Source organism: Oryzias melastigma, linkage group LG1 (assembly GCF_002922805.2).
Source record: "Oryzias melastigma strain HK-1 linkage group LG1, ASM292280v2, whole genome shotgun sequence".
NCBI lineage: Eukaryota > Metazoa > Chordata > Actinopteri > Beloniformes > Adrianichthyidae > Oryzias > Oryzias melastigma.
In genome coordinates this window covers 23,953,142-23,970,994 of record NC_050512.1, presented here as the reverse complement: position 1 = coordinate 23,970,994, position 17,853 = coordinate 23,953,142, and the positions used below count along the sequence as shown (strand labels likewise).

Here is a 17,853-nt window from a genome sequence, read left to right as displayed (position 1 = left end):
TCATTGGTACCAAATAAGCAAGAATAAAAACTACAGATGAAATGTTTTGTTGTTCTTCAGATTTGGACCTCCATTTCTCATGCTTGAAGACAGGACCGTCTCCTGGGATCAGCTGACACAGAGCATCCTCAGCAATCTGTACTATCTGATGGTGAACGCGTCTCAGTCTCAGGTACTGGTTCTCACTCACCTTGCTGTGTTCTGGGTTCTCAGATTGGAGGCTTTAATCCTTCATGACCTTTGACATTTCAATAATTAAAAATAAATCTCGGCACCAATGAAAAGCTTAAGATAGTTCTATTTCAGAATAAATGCATCTGATCCTGTGCATCCTCCGATGTAAATTGTGATAACTTCCGTTAGATATGCATCTGTGTACAAGCGTCCACGTGTCTTTGCTCCAGGTCAAGGAGTTGCTAGGGAAATGTAATGGTGGTGGTCTCTGTTTGAGGTGCGCTCATCCTTTCTGGAGGGTTGAAGATGGGAAGATGGGAAGCTCTGGCCCGTGACTATTATCGCGCCAGTTCAGTAATTATTACCTATGAGCTGTCTGGAAAAATGCACCGTGGCTATGACCTCCTTTGACCTCACCGCCTCCTCTTTCATGATTAAAGCAGTTATAAGAAACACCTTAATTAAGAACATAATTGATTATTGATTGATTAGTCCCATGTTAAAGGAAAAGGGTGACTTAAATAGTAGGACTTCTTTATTTCAGGATGTTGATGCAAAACCAAAGAAAATCTCCTCCACAAGACTTATCTCCTTCCAATTTTATTTATTTTTTTCACATTGTGACTCTCACAGCTTATTCATATCTTATTTCACATAATGTTCAGGTCTGAAGACCACTATCAATTGGAAATACTGTAGTCAAATCCTTTCTTTGGGTTTCACCCGATCAGTTCACAGTATTTTGGCGCCATCCAGTGGCACTTTGTGCACATTGCAACCTAAATTATATAAAAAAAAAAAAAGTAAAACTGAGTTCAAATCAAAACAAATGTGTTCGATTAACTGAATCACACAAATATTTTTATAGAAATGCTGACCAGGAAAATTGCTATTCCTAACTCGGATGTTTGGAGCTTCTAAATTGATCCTCTTTAACCAATCTAATTAATCAATGATCACACATTTAAATAAATTCCTAATATTCCACAATCTTTCAAAACTTATTTTATTTCAGAAAGAAAAATATTATTTATTCAGTTTTGACTTTTTACTTTTTTCACATTTCTTCAAAATTGTTTAATTAAAGCTAAATCCATCTCAGTTTTATTGTTTGGAATTTAGGTATTTTTATTTCTCATTTTCACTAAATCTACATTTATCTTTGTGTTTTATGTTTTTCTATTTACCTTGAATACTTACATGGATGTGGTTATCACAAACAAAAAAAAAATCTGAGTAAAGAAGCTAACAGCCAATGAAAACATATTTGGAATATCTTAGTCATTAAATTGATACAACTTGTAAAACTTGAAATAAACAAAAGATACACTACAAAAGTTGTGTTTTGATAGATAAATGTCAATATATATAAAAAACAGCCCCTAGAAATTGATGTTTGAACCTCTCAAAGGTTTTGTTCTTCTGGTTTCTTTCTCTCTTGGCATCAGGAAATAAACATGTTTTATTTTTTGTTTTGTTTTGTTTTTTTATGCATGTTCTCAAAAAGGTTTTCAGAAAATATTCACATTTCCTTATTAAAATACGAAAAAGCAGTCAGAAACACTTTGCTGAAGGAGCCTCACTTTGAATTTGGATTCATTTGATCTTTCACCTGTTGTGTGTAAAAGTTAGTGTCAGATGAGATCAATTCAGGCCTGCAGTGACTTCCTGTGGCCACCGGGTGGCGCAGCTATGGTTTTTGATAAGGACTCTGAAAGAATCAGAAGTGTTTTTGGGTTGCAGAAAGCTGCTGTTTTCAACCATGTAAATGCTTGTGGCTTTGTATATTTGTTACTTGACTTCTACACTACCTTTTGAATCATTCTCACTTTGTTGCAAATGTTAAAGATGACAATATAATAAATTATTGAAGAAATTGTATTTTTTACCCACCAGAAGTTGCTTTGTTTAAATGTTGTTTGCCATTAAAAGTGTGTTACACTCAATACCTGCAGGACTATTCTGGGATGCACTGACACAAAGTTTTCATTTAGGTGCCTAAACTACTAAAACTGCTTTTGTTGTTGAGGAACGGGCCTAATACATAAAATAAAAACAAAATATCGCATAAAAAAATAAGAATATATGAGCACAAGTTCACTTTTGCATGAGGAAATGTAAACTAAATGACCTTTTTACTAACATAATTCAAAGGTTTGAAGGTGTTTAAGATATTAGAATTGTAAAGCTTGAATTGAACTTTAAAATTAATGGAATCAAACCTTGAAAACGTTTGAAGCTAACCTTAAAGGAGCTAGAATTAAGCCTATAAAGTACTTAATTTAAATATTCAAAGTTTTTGAATGAAACCTATTAAAAGTGTATAAATTAAACATATAAAGTACTTAAACTGAGCCTTTATATTTCTGTAAGAACTAATTAAAACAAACAGTTCTTGAACCTTTAAAATGTACTTAGAAAGTACTTATATTTAACCTTAAAAGTTATTGTATTAAACCTGTAAAAGCTATTTGAATTTAACCTGGACAACTCCTAATTTAAACCTTGAAAGGTCTTGAATCTAAGCTGTAAAAAATATGCAAGTTAAACCCTGAAAGTTCCGGAATGAACCCTCTAAAAACGGCTTAAATAAACCTTTAACGTTCTAGAACTAAACTTAGAAAGTACTCAAGCTGAACGTTGACTTTTACTGAATTAAACATGTGAAAACTACTTGAAATAAACCTTCAAACATTTGAATTAAACTTAGAAAGCACCTAAGTTAAAACCTTGAAAGTTCTTGAATTTAACTTGTGAAAACTCTTTACATTTAAATCCTAATACAAGTTTTTAAATCAAATCCTGAAAGTGATTGAATTAATTATGTAAAATCTACTAGAGGAACCTTGAAAGTTCTTGAATTAAACCTGTAAAATGTGTTTGAATTCAATTAAGAAAATGCCTGAATTACACCTTGAAAGTTATTTAATTTACCCCATAAAAACTTCTTGAATTAAACCTTGAAAGTTCTTGAATGAAACTTTGAAAATATGGTAATTTAAACCTTGAAACTTATTAAAATGAACTTTTTAAAATGAATTAAATTAAACATTGAAAGCTTTGGAATTAAACATTTAACAGTACTTCAATCAAACCTGTAAAAAGTATTTAAATTATTCCTTAAAAGTACTTAAGTGCTATAATTTGACCTGTAAAAACACTGAAAGCTTAGCAACAGTACAAAGTGATAAAACTATGAGATAAACTGAATCAACATTCATTTATTTCATGATTCCTGCAGGTTTTTTATGTTTAAGTTACTAAAATGCATCTTTATTATTGATTAACCTATTTTTAAAGAATCACATCTCACTTGTAACAAACTATGAGGCAGTTTTTGATAAGGCAAAGTTTTGAAATATTTCTTTTAAAGGTATTTCTCAAGCCTTGGGGAGAAGTTAGAATCATATTTTAAACAAAAAAATCCCATAAAGTCATTGCAAAAAACCTGTTTGCAGATCCTCCGCTTTTCTTTATCTGGATTATCTCCTCTTTTTTTGTCTTTTAAGTGTAAAAACTTGACACTTTAGTTCCTAATGCTTCAAATCAGAGTATTTTAAATGAAGAAACTTGAAGAATAAGAGCTTTTCTTTGTCAAATTCAATCATCTCCTGATTTTCTATCATTTCTGTTTCCTCGTCTCCCAGTGACAGCCCTTTCATATCTGCTTTAGACGACATTGTTTAGGCTGTAAATAAAGCAGCAGTGATGGATCGCAGCACTCGTGGGGCTTGTGTTTATCAGATAAACAAAGCCGCGTAATACATCACAATGAAAAGACGTTTAGTCTTGCAGGAACCCCACCCGACGTGCCCCTCTTTGTGTTGGACTGCAGCCGCTCACACCGCCACATTAGCGACCTGCACTCTATTTCCCATTATCATCACTCACCCCCCTTTAGTCTTCACTGCACACCTGAACGCTCTTTCTCTGCTTCTGGAAGGATTTGGCTGATTTACTCCTTCATCACTTAAGAAATTCAACAATTAAACTGATTAAATTAATTAAACAAAATGAATTCTCTTGTTAGAATGAGACCCTGTTTGTAATGTGGTTGATAACAGGAACAGCAGGGGGCAGAAGATGGATTTGAGATGCTATAAAATCTAGTTTATTAAAGCAATTTTATCAAATGTGACATTTAAATATCAATTTGACCTGATCTATCCCCTCTGAAGTTTAGAGTTCTTTGAATCTCTACATCTACAGGCGCTTCCACGCTGTCAATGAAAAATTCATTATGTTCACACCTGCTGAAAAAAACCCTTTTGGTTAGATTTCTTTCACTTTAGTCCTACATTTTGACTTCACACCTCCTAAAGAGCTGTGAGAGCTGCCGGTTAGAGTTCAGATGATCACTCTGACAACTCTCTGGATCCCTCCATGCTGTTTGGAACAGCTACCCGTCACCGCACACACTCGCTGATTAAGTCAATTTCTGTCTAAAAATGTTCTGGACATGACTGAATATTTTTTTAAACCAGCTCTCTCTTTTCTTCCTTTGTCTACATTTTCTTTCAAAATAAAACTTTCTTTCATTGGATTTTCTTTAGAAGAACATTCCTGTGAGTTAATGAAACGACTTCAAAGCTACAGAATGAATTTCAAAATCAAAAAAAGTGACTCACACTTCACATCGAGTTAAATAAAGTTGTTGTTGTGGCTTTGCTGTCAGCTTCTAATAAGAGCTGCAGACGCACAGCTCAATCCTAGTGGATGTATGAAGGAAAAATGATGCCCACTCGCCAAGAAATCAAGGTTAAATTAAAGTACAATGTGAAGCTGTCAATACATTTCTGCTATTCCGGGAGATGGTCCCAGATTAGAGCCTTTATCACAAGGTTTTCATCTGTTTTCAGGGTTGCTGTGGTGATGAGTTTGAAAAACATTAATAAAACCATCACGAAAAATCCATCTTCTATAATAGAACTGCCTAAAAAAGCATTTTTATTATGGTTTGACGTCACTTTTTGTAAATATGTTTTCTAAGAGATGTTTGTGATTAAAATGATCGCTTAATCTGTGGGATGCTTAAGATAATATTGTAATAGTTTAATTTTAGATCAGAAAGAATAAAAATAGAACTTTTAACCATGTAAAGCCCAAAATGTCTAAGAATTGAGAGAGAAAAAATCAGATTTTTTTGTTTTTTAAACCCTTTGGTAAAATCCACATTTTTTTTTTATAGAAATCATATTAAATACATGGTTCAGTATGTTTAAGATGCAAAAAATAACTTTCTCCACAAGATTCTTTCATTTGTGATAGACACAAAATAATTCTCTTTCCTCAAGCAAAGATGCACTTTCTCACAGCAGACTCGAGAAGAGTGAATATAAGTGCAGTTCTTGTTGGGTTTCTCATCCTGGAAAAATGATCAATGCCGGCCCTTCTCACATCAGTAGGCACACTGCTGCAGCCTGGCCTTTCACTGAATGTGTTGGAAGCGTTTCTGGAGAAAACAGGAGCGTTTGTCTCTGCCTCGAGTGCAGAACCTGCAACCTGAGGCTCCGGCGCCAACTGAGGCTTGTTTGCTAATCATTTTAATTAAAAATGGGCCTTCAGTCTTGATTTATTTGTTTTAGTTTTTATACAAAGATTTAGATAAAAGCGTTAATCTCCTTTTAGATTAATTAAATATTCTTTTTTTTTATTCAAGTGAATCTATTGTTACAGGAGGACTTTATTTGACATATGATGGATTTTATTTTGAAAGGATAAGCTGTCAAATGTAAAATAAGTCAATTTTGTTAAATAGAAAAATATATAATACTCTTATAATTGATGGATTGTAAATATTGAAAGCTACATTTTATTAATGAATGGTTTAAAAACAAAAAAAAAACATAAGTGTAAAGGTTTTAAATGGTGATGTGGGACACGTATCTATATGAAATGAATGGTTATATAGGGTAAAATACAAGAATATGTACATCCAGGGTCACCGAAGCATAATAACAGGTTGTGCTGGTGACCACAGAGTGATGTAGCATTGCACTAATGAAAAATAAATAACCTATGATTGCACTTGTAAAACCTCTACATGTGTAATTGTGTTGAATATTACACTCGCTGAACAAAATATTGTATATTGATAATGATACACAGTGGTTTTATGTAATAGGAGCACATGGGGAACATTGTAAGTCCCACTCCAATTATCTTTAAATCTATTTTCAAAGTGTTCCCAGTGATATTTTAATTATGATTATGTCATTTTTATGAGTATTTCTGCAGGATGTTAAGATTTTATCAGAAATTGGCCTCTAAGTTGTAGACAGTGTAAGCCTAACCTCATTTCCCAACATCCCTTTTGTTAATATGCTCTCCTGCTAGCTTACAGCCCCTCACGCCCTCAACCTAATATCATAGGTGTGACAGAAATGCTGAGCAATACTGGACTTCTTACATTTTTACCAGCTCGGTCGAGGAAAATGAAGACAAACGAGGATTTATTATTCTGCAAGTGGATGTATTGAATCGTCACAGAGCAGGGAGCTTGTGTGTTGGCGTGGCAACTTCTTTGTGACACTTACACGTTATTTTTATCCCCCTTTTTTGTCTGCTTATAATTCACAATGATTTGAATAAAGAAATACTTAATTTACTTAATAAATGTCCTCCATCATGAGAACACGATTTTCATCCTTAAAGAAATGATGAATTTTGCTGTTCAAGAAAATTATGTTTTGATTTTTTTTAAATCTGTTTAAAATTTTATATTGATTTTTTTTAAGTACATTTAAGCAATTTTCCTGTTGTTAAATTTGAAAAGAATTCACATTTTTCCCGAGCATTAAAATGCTCACCGAATTATCAATTTGAAACTTTAGCTTAAGTGATTATGAATTCCATAAAAAATAAATAAGAAACGTAAAACTATCAATAATTTAGAAATGGATCAAAGATTTCACATACTGTAAAGTGGACTGTTTTTTAAATGAAAAATGCTAAAGACTGAACAGGATTTCAAACTTTCTTCCATCAAACAAACAAAATCAAGTATTTTACTCATATTTCCAATCTGCCACCTTAAATCATTTGCTCCTGCTCACCTGATTTTATTTACAGTCAACTTTTCCAAAGTAAAACGAGCTCGCGCAGTAAATAATTCAAACCGCACTTAATCATAAATATGCATTTTTCGTTCTCCAGCACTAGTAATCAAGAGGGCAGGGTGTTAATAATAGATGCTGATGAAATGTTGCTCTGCTGGAACAGCGACCCGTCTGGTGCACCTTGATTCTCGCAGCTGCTAAAAGATCCAGCAGAGAGAGCCTGGAATTCTTCCCTCATTCTATTAGGCAGCCCTAAACCAACAGAAACGAGTGTCTTTTTTAACACATTTACTGAAGAATTGGGCGAAATCAGATCACGCTTTCCCTAAAATCTCATGTCAAATTAGCCTCTTTTCGGTAACACTTTATAATAAGATTAACAAACATTATTAATGTGTTTTTACCCATTAGCCACATAAGGTTTATACTTTGTAAGAATTGTTAGCATCTAAAGTGGGAACATTATCATCAAAGGCCAAACTGCTTATAAGGTTAAAAATCTATAAGCTATCTTTGTTATTGAGTGTTTTAAAGCACCTCATTTAAAGTGTTACCCACTTTTCTTATTCTCTTCCTAGAAGAAGAAGAAGAAGAAACTACATTTTTTTATAATACTCATTTTCCAGCAACAAATCCCTCTCATCTGTTGTTTTGTGGTTTTAAAATCTGCTTTCTACTGCAGTTTCAGAAGATTCTGAAATGTCCTTTTGTGACCCTCTCACTGCAGACTGCTGGTGTGCTGTTCAAGATCAGGGTCGTGGGATCCTCTGCAGCCTACAGCTACCTGTCTCCACAGGACAGCAGGCCGTTGTGTCACCCCGCAGTGGACAGGTGGGTGCTGCCCTCAGGTTTCAAGACGGAGAAATTCGTTTGAAAAAGAAATAGAAACTCACTCATACAGCATTGTGTTTGTTTAGTATCTGTAAAAAGCAGCCTTTAATATATCTGATTTACCACTAAAGTACAAGTCTATCTAAATGTAACAAGATAGTTACATTTACAAACAAAGCAGCTCATGAAAATGACATTTTATCAGTTATTTTTTATTAAACTGTTTCCAAAAGGAAAGTGTTTTACCATTGAAAAACCAATTTACTTGGATCTTAAAGAAAGAATATACGCTTAACAAATCTCTGATTGTTTCTGCAAAGAAAAGAATGCTTCAAGGATGGTGAGATGTTTCCTCAAGTCCATTCCTATGTGCACGCCGTGTTATTTAACTTACACTTTGCTTATCAAAGATTTATTTCTCTAAATACAGCAGCCTAGATTGAAAACGCTCAGGAAATAGGATTTAAAAGCAGCCAATATCGTGACACCCTTTTATCATTTTAACTTTAGTCTAAGAAAAGTTTCAACTTTTATATTTTAAAAGTGAAAATGGTGATTTTAACATTGTTTACGGCATTTATCTGATGATGGAGGATGTTAAATTTAAAACTGCATTCATGGATATTAGTTTAAATTGTTGGGAATCTAGAGCAGATGAAGAAAATGGAGTTTGAAAAAGAGCGTATTTGTGACGTAGAAAAACGCTCCGCTCCATTCTGATGCACCTACTCAGACAACTTACAGTCCCCGGTCAATAACTACACCTGCAAATTACAATGGAGATCCCACCCACCCCCAAAAATCAAAGATTCAAAAGATTTTATTGTAACAACAGTTAAATTGTGGATGGTTCACCAGCAGCAATGAACAGGGGAATAATAATTTGAAAAGAGTAATAAGAATAAAAAAGAAGCAAATAAAATGAAGTATTAACAGTAATAAAATTAATAAACTGAAAAAAAATAAACTAAAAAATAAAGCGAAAGTGAGATGAAGCACAACACATCTAAAAACATTTGTGCTGCAAACATATTTTTTGAAAGCAAAAAAAAAAGTTTTTACAAGCAAATATCAAATATTTACATTTTCAAATTATGAAGCTTTATTCTTAACACTTCAGATTTTGTTTTCAATTTAGAAAATTTTGGTCTCAAAACTGTGACAAAAAGGAATTAATGTTCCTTCTTCACAAGTTAAATGCCAGTTAATCCATAAAAAACAGCTGCTCCAGATGATAAATATCCTCCACAATTATCAGAATATTTTTGAGCCGCTTCAGAGTCGACTGATGCCATTCCTCCATGCAGGTGCACAGTTCAGTTGGGAGCATTTTAGGAACTGGTGGGATCAGATTCAGAATGTGTGATATTTGACTCCATCCTCTGTGAGTGGATCACAGGACTCCATTATCCTCTCGTTAGTGGACTGTCTGTACATTAGCCGAAGCTAACAACAAACAGGAATCCTCCAACTTACCTTTCAAACCTGGGGCTACGGAGTTTAAACAAATCACATATTTAAATGGTTACATTGAACATGAACATTTTCACTTACTTTCTTGGTCATTTTCTGCTCTTCTTTTCCTACTTTTACTCACAGCAGTACATATATTAAAAAACAGACAATTTCTTGTGTGTCCATCAGCAAAAACAATCCCCAAAAATCAACTTCCATTGTAGCTTTCTTGTTTGCATCACTTTTTTGATTACAGTTACTTTTTATTTTTTCTGTGATTGCTTTTTTATTTGCAAATGCATTTTTTATTTTATTTTATTTTTTGCACAATTTCTTTCTTTTTTTCCTGTGATTTAAAATAGATCAAGAGATAATGTGAGTAGATCTTTGGGTATTTTTTTTTTTTAATTTGTTGTAATATTTGAATCTGTTGTAGTTGTGCAGAAAATGTTCCTAAACAGTTGCATACCCGTGCTGGCAGTGATAAGAAGCCAAACTGCCTCTGGGCTCCAACAGTCTCAGAAACCCCGAGTGGGCCGTCTGTGTTTCTGCCTGCTCTGCTCTCGGCTGTGATTTGCGTGCTGAGCCACTCGATGCTCAGGAGACGCTCGCCAGTCGGTCTGCGGCTCTTTAGGTCCTCTAAAACGCTTGCAGGAGTCTCCGAGCTTCACCTCACCACACGTTCTTGTAAACTCTTTTTGTGTAAGTTTAGAAGCATGAATACATTGTGTTGAAACATGAACACATTGTATCACTGTAATCTTTAAATGATTAAACCTATTTTTCAAGAGCCATTTGTTTGATTAGCAAACATATTAAATTAGTCATTTGCAGCCCTACTCGACATGTTGTATAACTGTCACTTGAGTGAATAATGTGGTGCTTCATGTTCACATGGGGCTTGTGATGCACCACTTATTTCATTACGCAATTTAGCAGACTTTCAACAGCCTCATGTTTGGTCAATTCAGCTTCTTTGGGACTTGCATTTATTGCTGATTGGAGCAGAACTGCTGCTGCAGAGATCTGCCGCTAATTAAAGAGAGACTGTATCAGATTATTGAACTAATACGGTCAAACAAGCTTTATTTAATTTGAAATCTCCTGTTATTCTTTTGTTGCTACAGTTCTCCTGTGTCACTCTGTGGCACATGGAGGCTGGCATCCAGCGGGTATGCTCCTCTGCAGACCCTGGGGGTTGGCGGTGATCAATAACAAGCTGGCATGAGCTCAACTTTGGAAAATGTCTTCTGTGAAGTGGACTGTGCAAGAAGGCTTTGGTAAATCAGCCTCAAGTGAGAGGAAAACAGAATCTAATCTCAGAGAAAAGTCTGCAGACAAAGCGGCTCCTTCTTCACTCCAAAACCAGCCACAGCATTTCAGTTCAGTGTCAGAGCTGAGAAAAGACGGCTTTAAAATAAGCGTAATGGGGTTGCATAACTCAGTTTGTCATTACTGTTGTGACAAAATCCTCACTTGACTGCCAAATCGTCCTCAAGGGCAGCTTGGAATCTCAGTGATGCACGATAAAAGGCTTTTATACGTCTTTATTCTTTCTGCACTGGATAAAAAAATGAATAGCTAAGGAGCATTTAAGATTATTTTATTATTTAAGTGAACAGGTTGCTGGCTGTGTGCGCTAATGTCTCAGTGGTACTAGTTGGAAATAACAAACCTTTTAAAAGACAGCATCTCCGAAGACGCCTCACGCTTATCGACCTGCAGCTGCTTAGCCATCAAGACATCCAAGGAAGTTGATAAATTAGAAACTAAACCCGCTGAGAGTAAAATATTGGGGCCGTTTCCATTTGTGAGTGTCAGAGGGGAGTGGATAGTTGTAAATTGAACCTACGCACGCTTTTACATCTGTGTGTGCAGCTTCCTTTGCTTTGTTTTAAACCTCACATCCTTTTTTAAATTATTTTATGTATCTCTTAATGTTGAGAAATGTCTTTAGCACAAGCACAAACTCTCAGTTGGAAGAAGATGAAACAATAAAAACAGAATCCAAATAATGAAAAGATGCTACTTCTCTGTAATTGTACAACAGGATGAAACTATTTGAGGCACAGTCGGTTGTTTTGAACCACCATAGCATAAATGTAAAGTTAAGCTGCCCTAAAGCTTGGTGCAATAAATTCAGTTAATACTGTTTTCAATGATATCATGAAGGGACAACTTTTTATTTGTTTCTTTATTGTTCATGAATCGTTTATTTTGTATCCTGTTTGGCACAGAGCCCCTTTTATTTTGAAAATAAGTTATTTTACCCTCTGTCAAAGGTAAATATATATATATATATATATATATTGATTCTGGAAATTATTGGCGATACCAAGCCCTAGTTTAAAGCTTCTGGGTTTCACATTTTCTTGTTGAAAATTATTATTTTTTGTAAAATAATGGAAATAAAGAATGGAAATACACATATAAAAAGAAGAAAACAAACCATACAGACTATAAACAACAAGATAAAAAGCTACGGTTTTGATTACAAAATGGGAATAAATGAATAAAATTATAAATAATTCATAAAATGGGAAATAGGCTGAGAAACTGGTCATAATTTTGTATATAAATGGCGTCGAGAAGGACCTAAAAAGTCTAAAATGTAACTTCAAGAATCCTGTTTAAGGGGCTGTAAGTTAGCAGGTGTAAACAGAAGGATGTCAGGAAGCAGGGGTGGACTTTCCCGGCGCCACAACTCAGAGGCAAATTTCTAATGAAATCCTGCTGCTTTGCAGAAATTATGTCAATTACACATTTTTTTTCAGATGTGTTCTAAAAAGGGCAAAATTATCATTAAAAGATAACTGGGAATAATTTTACAGTGGATCAAATTGGACTTTTTTAAATGTTGCTGTCCCTGAATAAAAAATCTCCTGAAGGACAAGTCATCTCTGAGCAGTAAGCAAACGTTTTAATTTAACGTGATCTAGTTTTGCATTATTAATATTAATATCTCTGTAGGGAGTGCATTTACTTCAGATGTTAATAGCTGCTAAAATTCAAGCTGTGCATCACATATTAACTTTATTTTTAGTCCAAACTCTGCATGTTAGCAAGCTACTGAGTAAGATAAGCCGAGCTAAAGCTTCTGTAGAGAGTTTCAACCCCGCCCCCACATCCCCCACTATGAAGCCAACCTGGAAACAAACAAGTGCAGCAGCTCCTTAATCAGCTCCTTCCTGAAGCATCACAACATGACTAGCATGTCTGATTTCATCTCCAAACTGGGGCTTGATGTCTCTTGAAGACTGATCCACTGGCCCAGTTTTAATCTTTTTTCAAGTGTATTATAGTCTATCAGAAAGCAAATAATCATCATGGAAGTGTCTTTTGTGTTTTTCTGCTTCCCCTCCGCCTCGTTTTAAAAATGGAAAATAACTTTGTTAGCTGTTATTACACAGCCTGCAGCCTGCATCTCAGGTGATGGAGACTGCATCAATGACGGCGACAGATTTGTTTGGAACCTACAAACACTTCAGTCGTGTTTGATGAATAAACCTCGGCTTCTTTGTCTGTCCTCATTAGGAAAAGCACATCTTTGCTCTTATCTCTCTTATAGATCCATCAACTGATCTGATAATTAAGTTTTCAAATTTTAATTACTTTACTCTCTGAGCTAAACAGTTTCCTTGGCTACGGTTAATTAGCATAAGCAGTCTAATTATTTAAGTTTAAGATATGTGTCACCAATTATGTATATGAGGATTTCAAAGACTTTTCAAAGATGATGTAAAGCAAAAAACACTCTTGAGATGTCTAAGTGTTGTTTTTAGTACTTTTTGTGTGTTTATTTTTGTGTTTGGTTGCCATAAATGCAACTCTGTGCCATGTGTCAATCATCAGACCAATTAATTGGGCAACCTTTACCCCTGCGCTTCAGAACGACGTCCAGGGGGAAAGCAGTAGTCACAGGAAAATCTGTTTTTTCAAGCATTGAGCTGTCAGTGGGGAAAACGTAATGACAGATTTGTCTCACTTCTCAATTACAGTTCTTGCCTTCTGAACATTGAGATTAAAGCACTTAAAGTCCTGCAGCCCCAAGAATAACCCACATCTCCCCAGTCATTTGGATGCTGATTGCTAAAGAGAAACCAGAGCTTAGCTTTGGTTTAAAATCCCACTCTGATCATATTTTGATCTATTATAAAAGCGTTCCCATGGTCTTTTTATAATTATCATTATGCTGTTTTTATCCAAAATAATAACACCTGTGTTGCTTTGGGGATATAGTTTGCAGAGTGACAGTAGTTCATTATAGATTTGCCTCTTAGTTGAATATCTGTTGATACAACCCCCCACTAACTTACAGCCCTTCATTCCCCCAACCTAACATTACCGGTGCAACAGAAATGTTGAGCAATATTGGAGCTGTCTATCCATAAAGTTGTAAGTCAGGAAAACAAAAACTGTATATGGATCTAGACATCTGCAAGTTTCAGGAGTCAGTGCTTCGTCACCCCCTCTAGTCACCAGCGGGAGCTGTCTCCACAGTACTGAACACAATACATCTCCCAGCAACCCCAGCGCACACTCAGCTGACACTCATTGACTACCACCCACATATTCACTTAAGCATTGCACAGCGTCTGACTCTGTGCGAAGTATTGTTTGTGCCACTGCCTTATCTCCTCTTTGGTGTTTCCATGCTTGTGATTGACCTCTGCCTGCCTGACTCTGATTTAGCTCTGTGGACTTTTAGTTGTTGCTTGCCTCTTGTCTTCTTGCCTGAAATAATAAACCTGCTGAAAGTGGAAAAAGCTGCCCATTTGTGACAAGTAGACGCATCAGATCTAAATGAATTATGGCACTTGTGGCCTGCCGTAGTAACTTGTACAACACTTACAAGCCTTTTTATAACGGCATGTTTTCATCTGCTCCTGAATCACAATGATTTGAATAAAGCAATACTGATAAATGCAATTTTGAGTTTATTTTCTTGATATTTAATTCAGTTCAATTTTATTTTTATAACACAATATTACAGCTCTATTGTCTCAACGGGCTTCACACCAATTCAATTGTTTAAAAACATTATCAGTCATAAAATATTAGCTATTGCTGATTGATAAACTAAACCTAATTTCCCCCCCCCTGGGATTAATAAAGTATTACTGATTGATTGATTGATTGATTGATTGATTGATTAAACTAAAATCAGACCCTCCTTCTTGGTAAGGATGAACTCCTAAAAAAAAAAAAAAAAATTCTGGAGAAAAAAAAAGAACCCTCAGGATGTCCACATGAAGGGGGTTCCTCTCCTTGGACAGACGGTCAATATGACTGTCGAAGAAGAATTAGCATGTCTATACATGTTTGAATAGTGTGGCAGATTTCCTCCACATGACATGTTAAAAACACACAAAAAATCTTTTCCAACGAGTGGATCTTTAAGACTTTTTCAGCAAATTCTGTGTGGTGGCATTTGTAATCGGGAGGCGCAGTCCCATTTTTACACACGACCACACGGTTTTAGGTTTTAGGAAAAGTTAAAATTATACAGTGAATGGTTGATCACATTTTAAGGTTGCACAGGGGCAGTTCAGTGACAGGAAGGCAGGATGACTTCTGGGTGGCTGGTGGTACTTGATCTAAACGGACGCCGTCCGGTGACAACTACAACCATCCATTCAGTCCTGCTGCCAATTTTGGAATGGCATCATCCTGGCCTGACTGACTGACAGCTGCAGTCTACATTCATAAATATGGCAACATTTTTCCAAAAATTGGGCGGTGGCATGAAATCTTGAAGATTCTGCCAATGCCTTCCCGCAATTGTATTTGTGACCATAGCATAAGATTGAATGAAAATCAAAAAGCAAGAGACATTTAATTGCAATTGAATAACCGATCAAGTCTTTTTGTTGATGGCTGTTAGCCAAAAACAGACTAGAAGTGACGTGATGTGAGGTTACACCCACTAACCTCTGCGTGGTTGTTCATGAGGATGAAAGTGACCATAAAACTCTATTGCAATTTAGTCCTTTTAATAAAAAAGTTGTCTCGAACTCATAAACAGTACTCGGCCATGAAATACAAGAGAGCTATAGTCCTTATATATATATGTTCCAGGAAGCCTTCACGTAGTATAAAAACTCTTCAGATGCTACTAAATCTGATTTTCTTTTTGTAGAGCGTTGAAGTTGTGTGGCCCCGGAGGACCCGTCCACGTGAAGCTTGTGATCGAGTGGGAGCGCAGCACTAAAGAACAGTAAGCATCGTCCAAACCTCCTTACGAGCTATAAAAACAGCCTTGATCGTCAGCTGCAGCTGAGCGATGTTTCCGTCAAAATGAGGCTACACATTGATCTGTGACAGATGGCTGTGAACAGCGAATGAAAACAAGACGTGTTGTGTTGTGTGCAGCCTTTTCGGCAGCATCCAGGAGGAGGTGGTGCAGGACGCCGAGAGTGTGAGGAACCAGCAGCAGCAACACCTTCAGCAGCATAGCTGCACCTTAGACGAATGCTTTCAGCTCTACACCAAAGAGGAGCAGGTGAGACGACTACACAGCTGTCAAGTAAACAATAAGACTCATTACTCTTGTCTGACGCTCACAACCATCTGTAATTCTGAGGCTCATTCAAAGAAAGCGATGCAAAATTAATTATAAATGCTATGTGACATGTTTCTATTAGTTTTTATTTTAACATTTTCAAATTATTGTTTATCTTCTGTTGGACAGCTTGTACTGGTTTCTGTGTCACAGTCATAAAAAACATAAAAAAGGTACAAAAGAAGCTTCTGGTTTCTTAAAAAAAAACTACTCTGAGGTTTTTTCTATATTTTTCCCAGTGTTTTTAACGTAAAAGGAAAGAAACCCATTTTCATTTCTGCCGTTTTACTCTTCAAGCACTAAAGTGGGGGTGTGCTGACGTCATGAACAAAAATTAACTGGCAAATGAAGAAGTCAGTGGGCACCAGCAGCTGAAGTAAATCACACAAGAATCAGCATCAACAGAACGAGAACGCAGAGCAGGGAGATTTATAACATTTACAACTTCCTGTGAGGGATTCTAACACGACTCTTCTAGAAAACGGTTCGACTGAATATGTGAACATTTTAATTACGCTCACTAGTGGGCATTGTGAGGTCAAGCTATAAAAAGTTTAACTTTATGACTTTTTAATTATCATCTTTTTTATGTAACACTTAAAGATTAGCCTTATGCATTAATTTTTGTCTATTAAATTATAAAAACATAAATGAACTCACACATTTACTGGATGTGTCAAGTATCGTAAAAGTACAAATGTGACAATTTATGAGGTGTATTTAAGAGCATATGAAGGCTGTAAAACATTGGACATATTTGAGGGCTGTGGAAGTGTATAAAGGCAGAGATGAAGATGCTGAGGTTCTCTTTGGGAGTGACCAGGATCTGGAATGAGTCCATCAGAGGGACAGCACATGTTAGATGTTCTGGAGATATTCGGACATGTCTAGAGTCTAGATGTCTAGAGCTGCAGGAAAGAGGTCTAGAGGAAGACTGTAGAGGTTTATGGATGCAGTGAACGGAGACATGAAGGTAGCTGGTGTTGTGGTGCCTTCACACCGGACACGGTCGACGTGGCAGAGACTTGAAGTTAGAATGTTTAGTCATGTTGCGTGATATGACGTGGTGCGGCGCGATTGTCAAGCAATCAGGGACTCAGCTTTGGCCACGTGATGGGAAAAGCCAAAAGGTAAAGAAGATTTGAAGTGTACAGATACCAGGGGTGTGCCAAAATATCGATATTGCAATATATCGCAATATTTAGTCCTGCAATCGATTCTCGATGGATTCTCACCAAGTATCGATATTATATTTTCATTTGAAGAGGCGTTTGTGCTGAGCATCTGAGTCGCGCGCCGGAACTATGGGCGCGCTGCGTCTGACATTTAATGGCGATCCACGCGCTCATTCGGGAGAAGCACCGGTGAGATACAGGCTCTGTAGCGCGTGTGTGAAGCATGTCTACCTGTCAGCATTTATCCTCCATCTGTAGCAGATCCAGCCGGTAAGAAGTGACTTTGTCTGAGCGCTAGAATGTCAGCGATCACTTACTTCCTGTTTGCTGTGGGAACTGGGCGCGCGCTTCGCAGTTGTTTGTGCACACTTCAAGGACCGTTGAAATTTTCGTTTTGATGCACTTCAATGTTTAACCTGCTGCTGTACGGTGTAACTTTGGTAAATTTATAATGTGACGTTTTCAAACAATGTAATTACTTGTTGCTAATGTTAATTTAAAGTAATTCTTAAATAAATAAAGCAGGATTTGATGTATGAACTTAAATTTAAATGTAATTAAAATAAAGTTCATGAATTCACTGTAAAATTAGGGAGAA

At 36.0% G+C, this 17,853-nt stretch overlaps 1 protein-coding gene across 1 annotated transcript in view; it reads left to right on the top strand.

The window, feature by feature from the left end:
- usp43a (ubiquitin specific peptidase 43a) overlaps positions 1-17,853 on the top strand; it is a 147,147-nt gene that overhangs the window by 75,911 nt on the left and 53,383 nt on the right. Inside the window, exons 8-11 of the mRNA XM_024289726.2 lie at positions 61-172; positions 7,960-8,063; positions 15,658-15,735; positions 15,891-16,020. Coding sequence (XP_024145494.1) covers positions 61-172; positions 7,960-8,063; positions 15,658-15,735; positions 15,891-16,020 — 424 coding nt within the window. The remainder of the gene's footprint in view (positions 1-60; positions 173-7,959; positions 8,064-15,657; positions 15,736-15,890; positions 16,021-17,853) is intronic.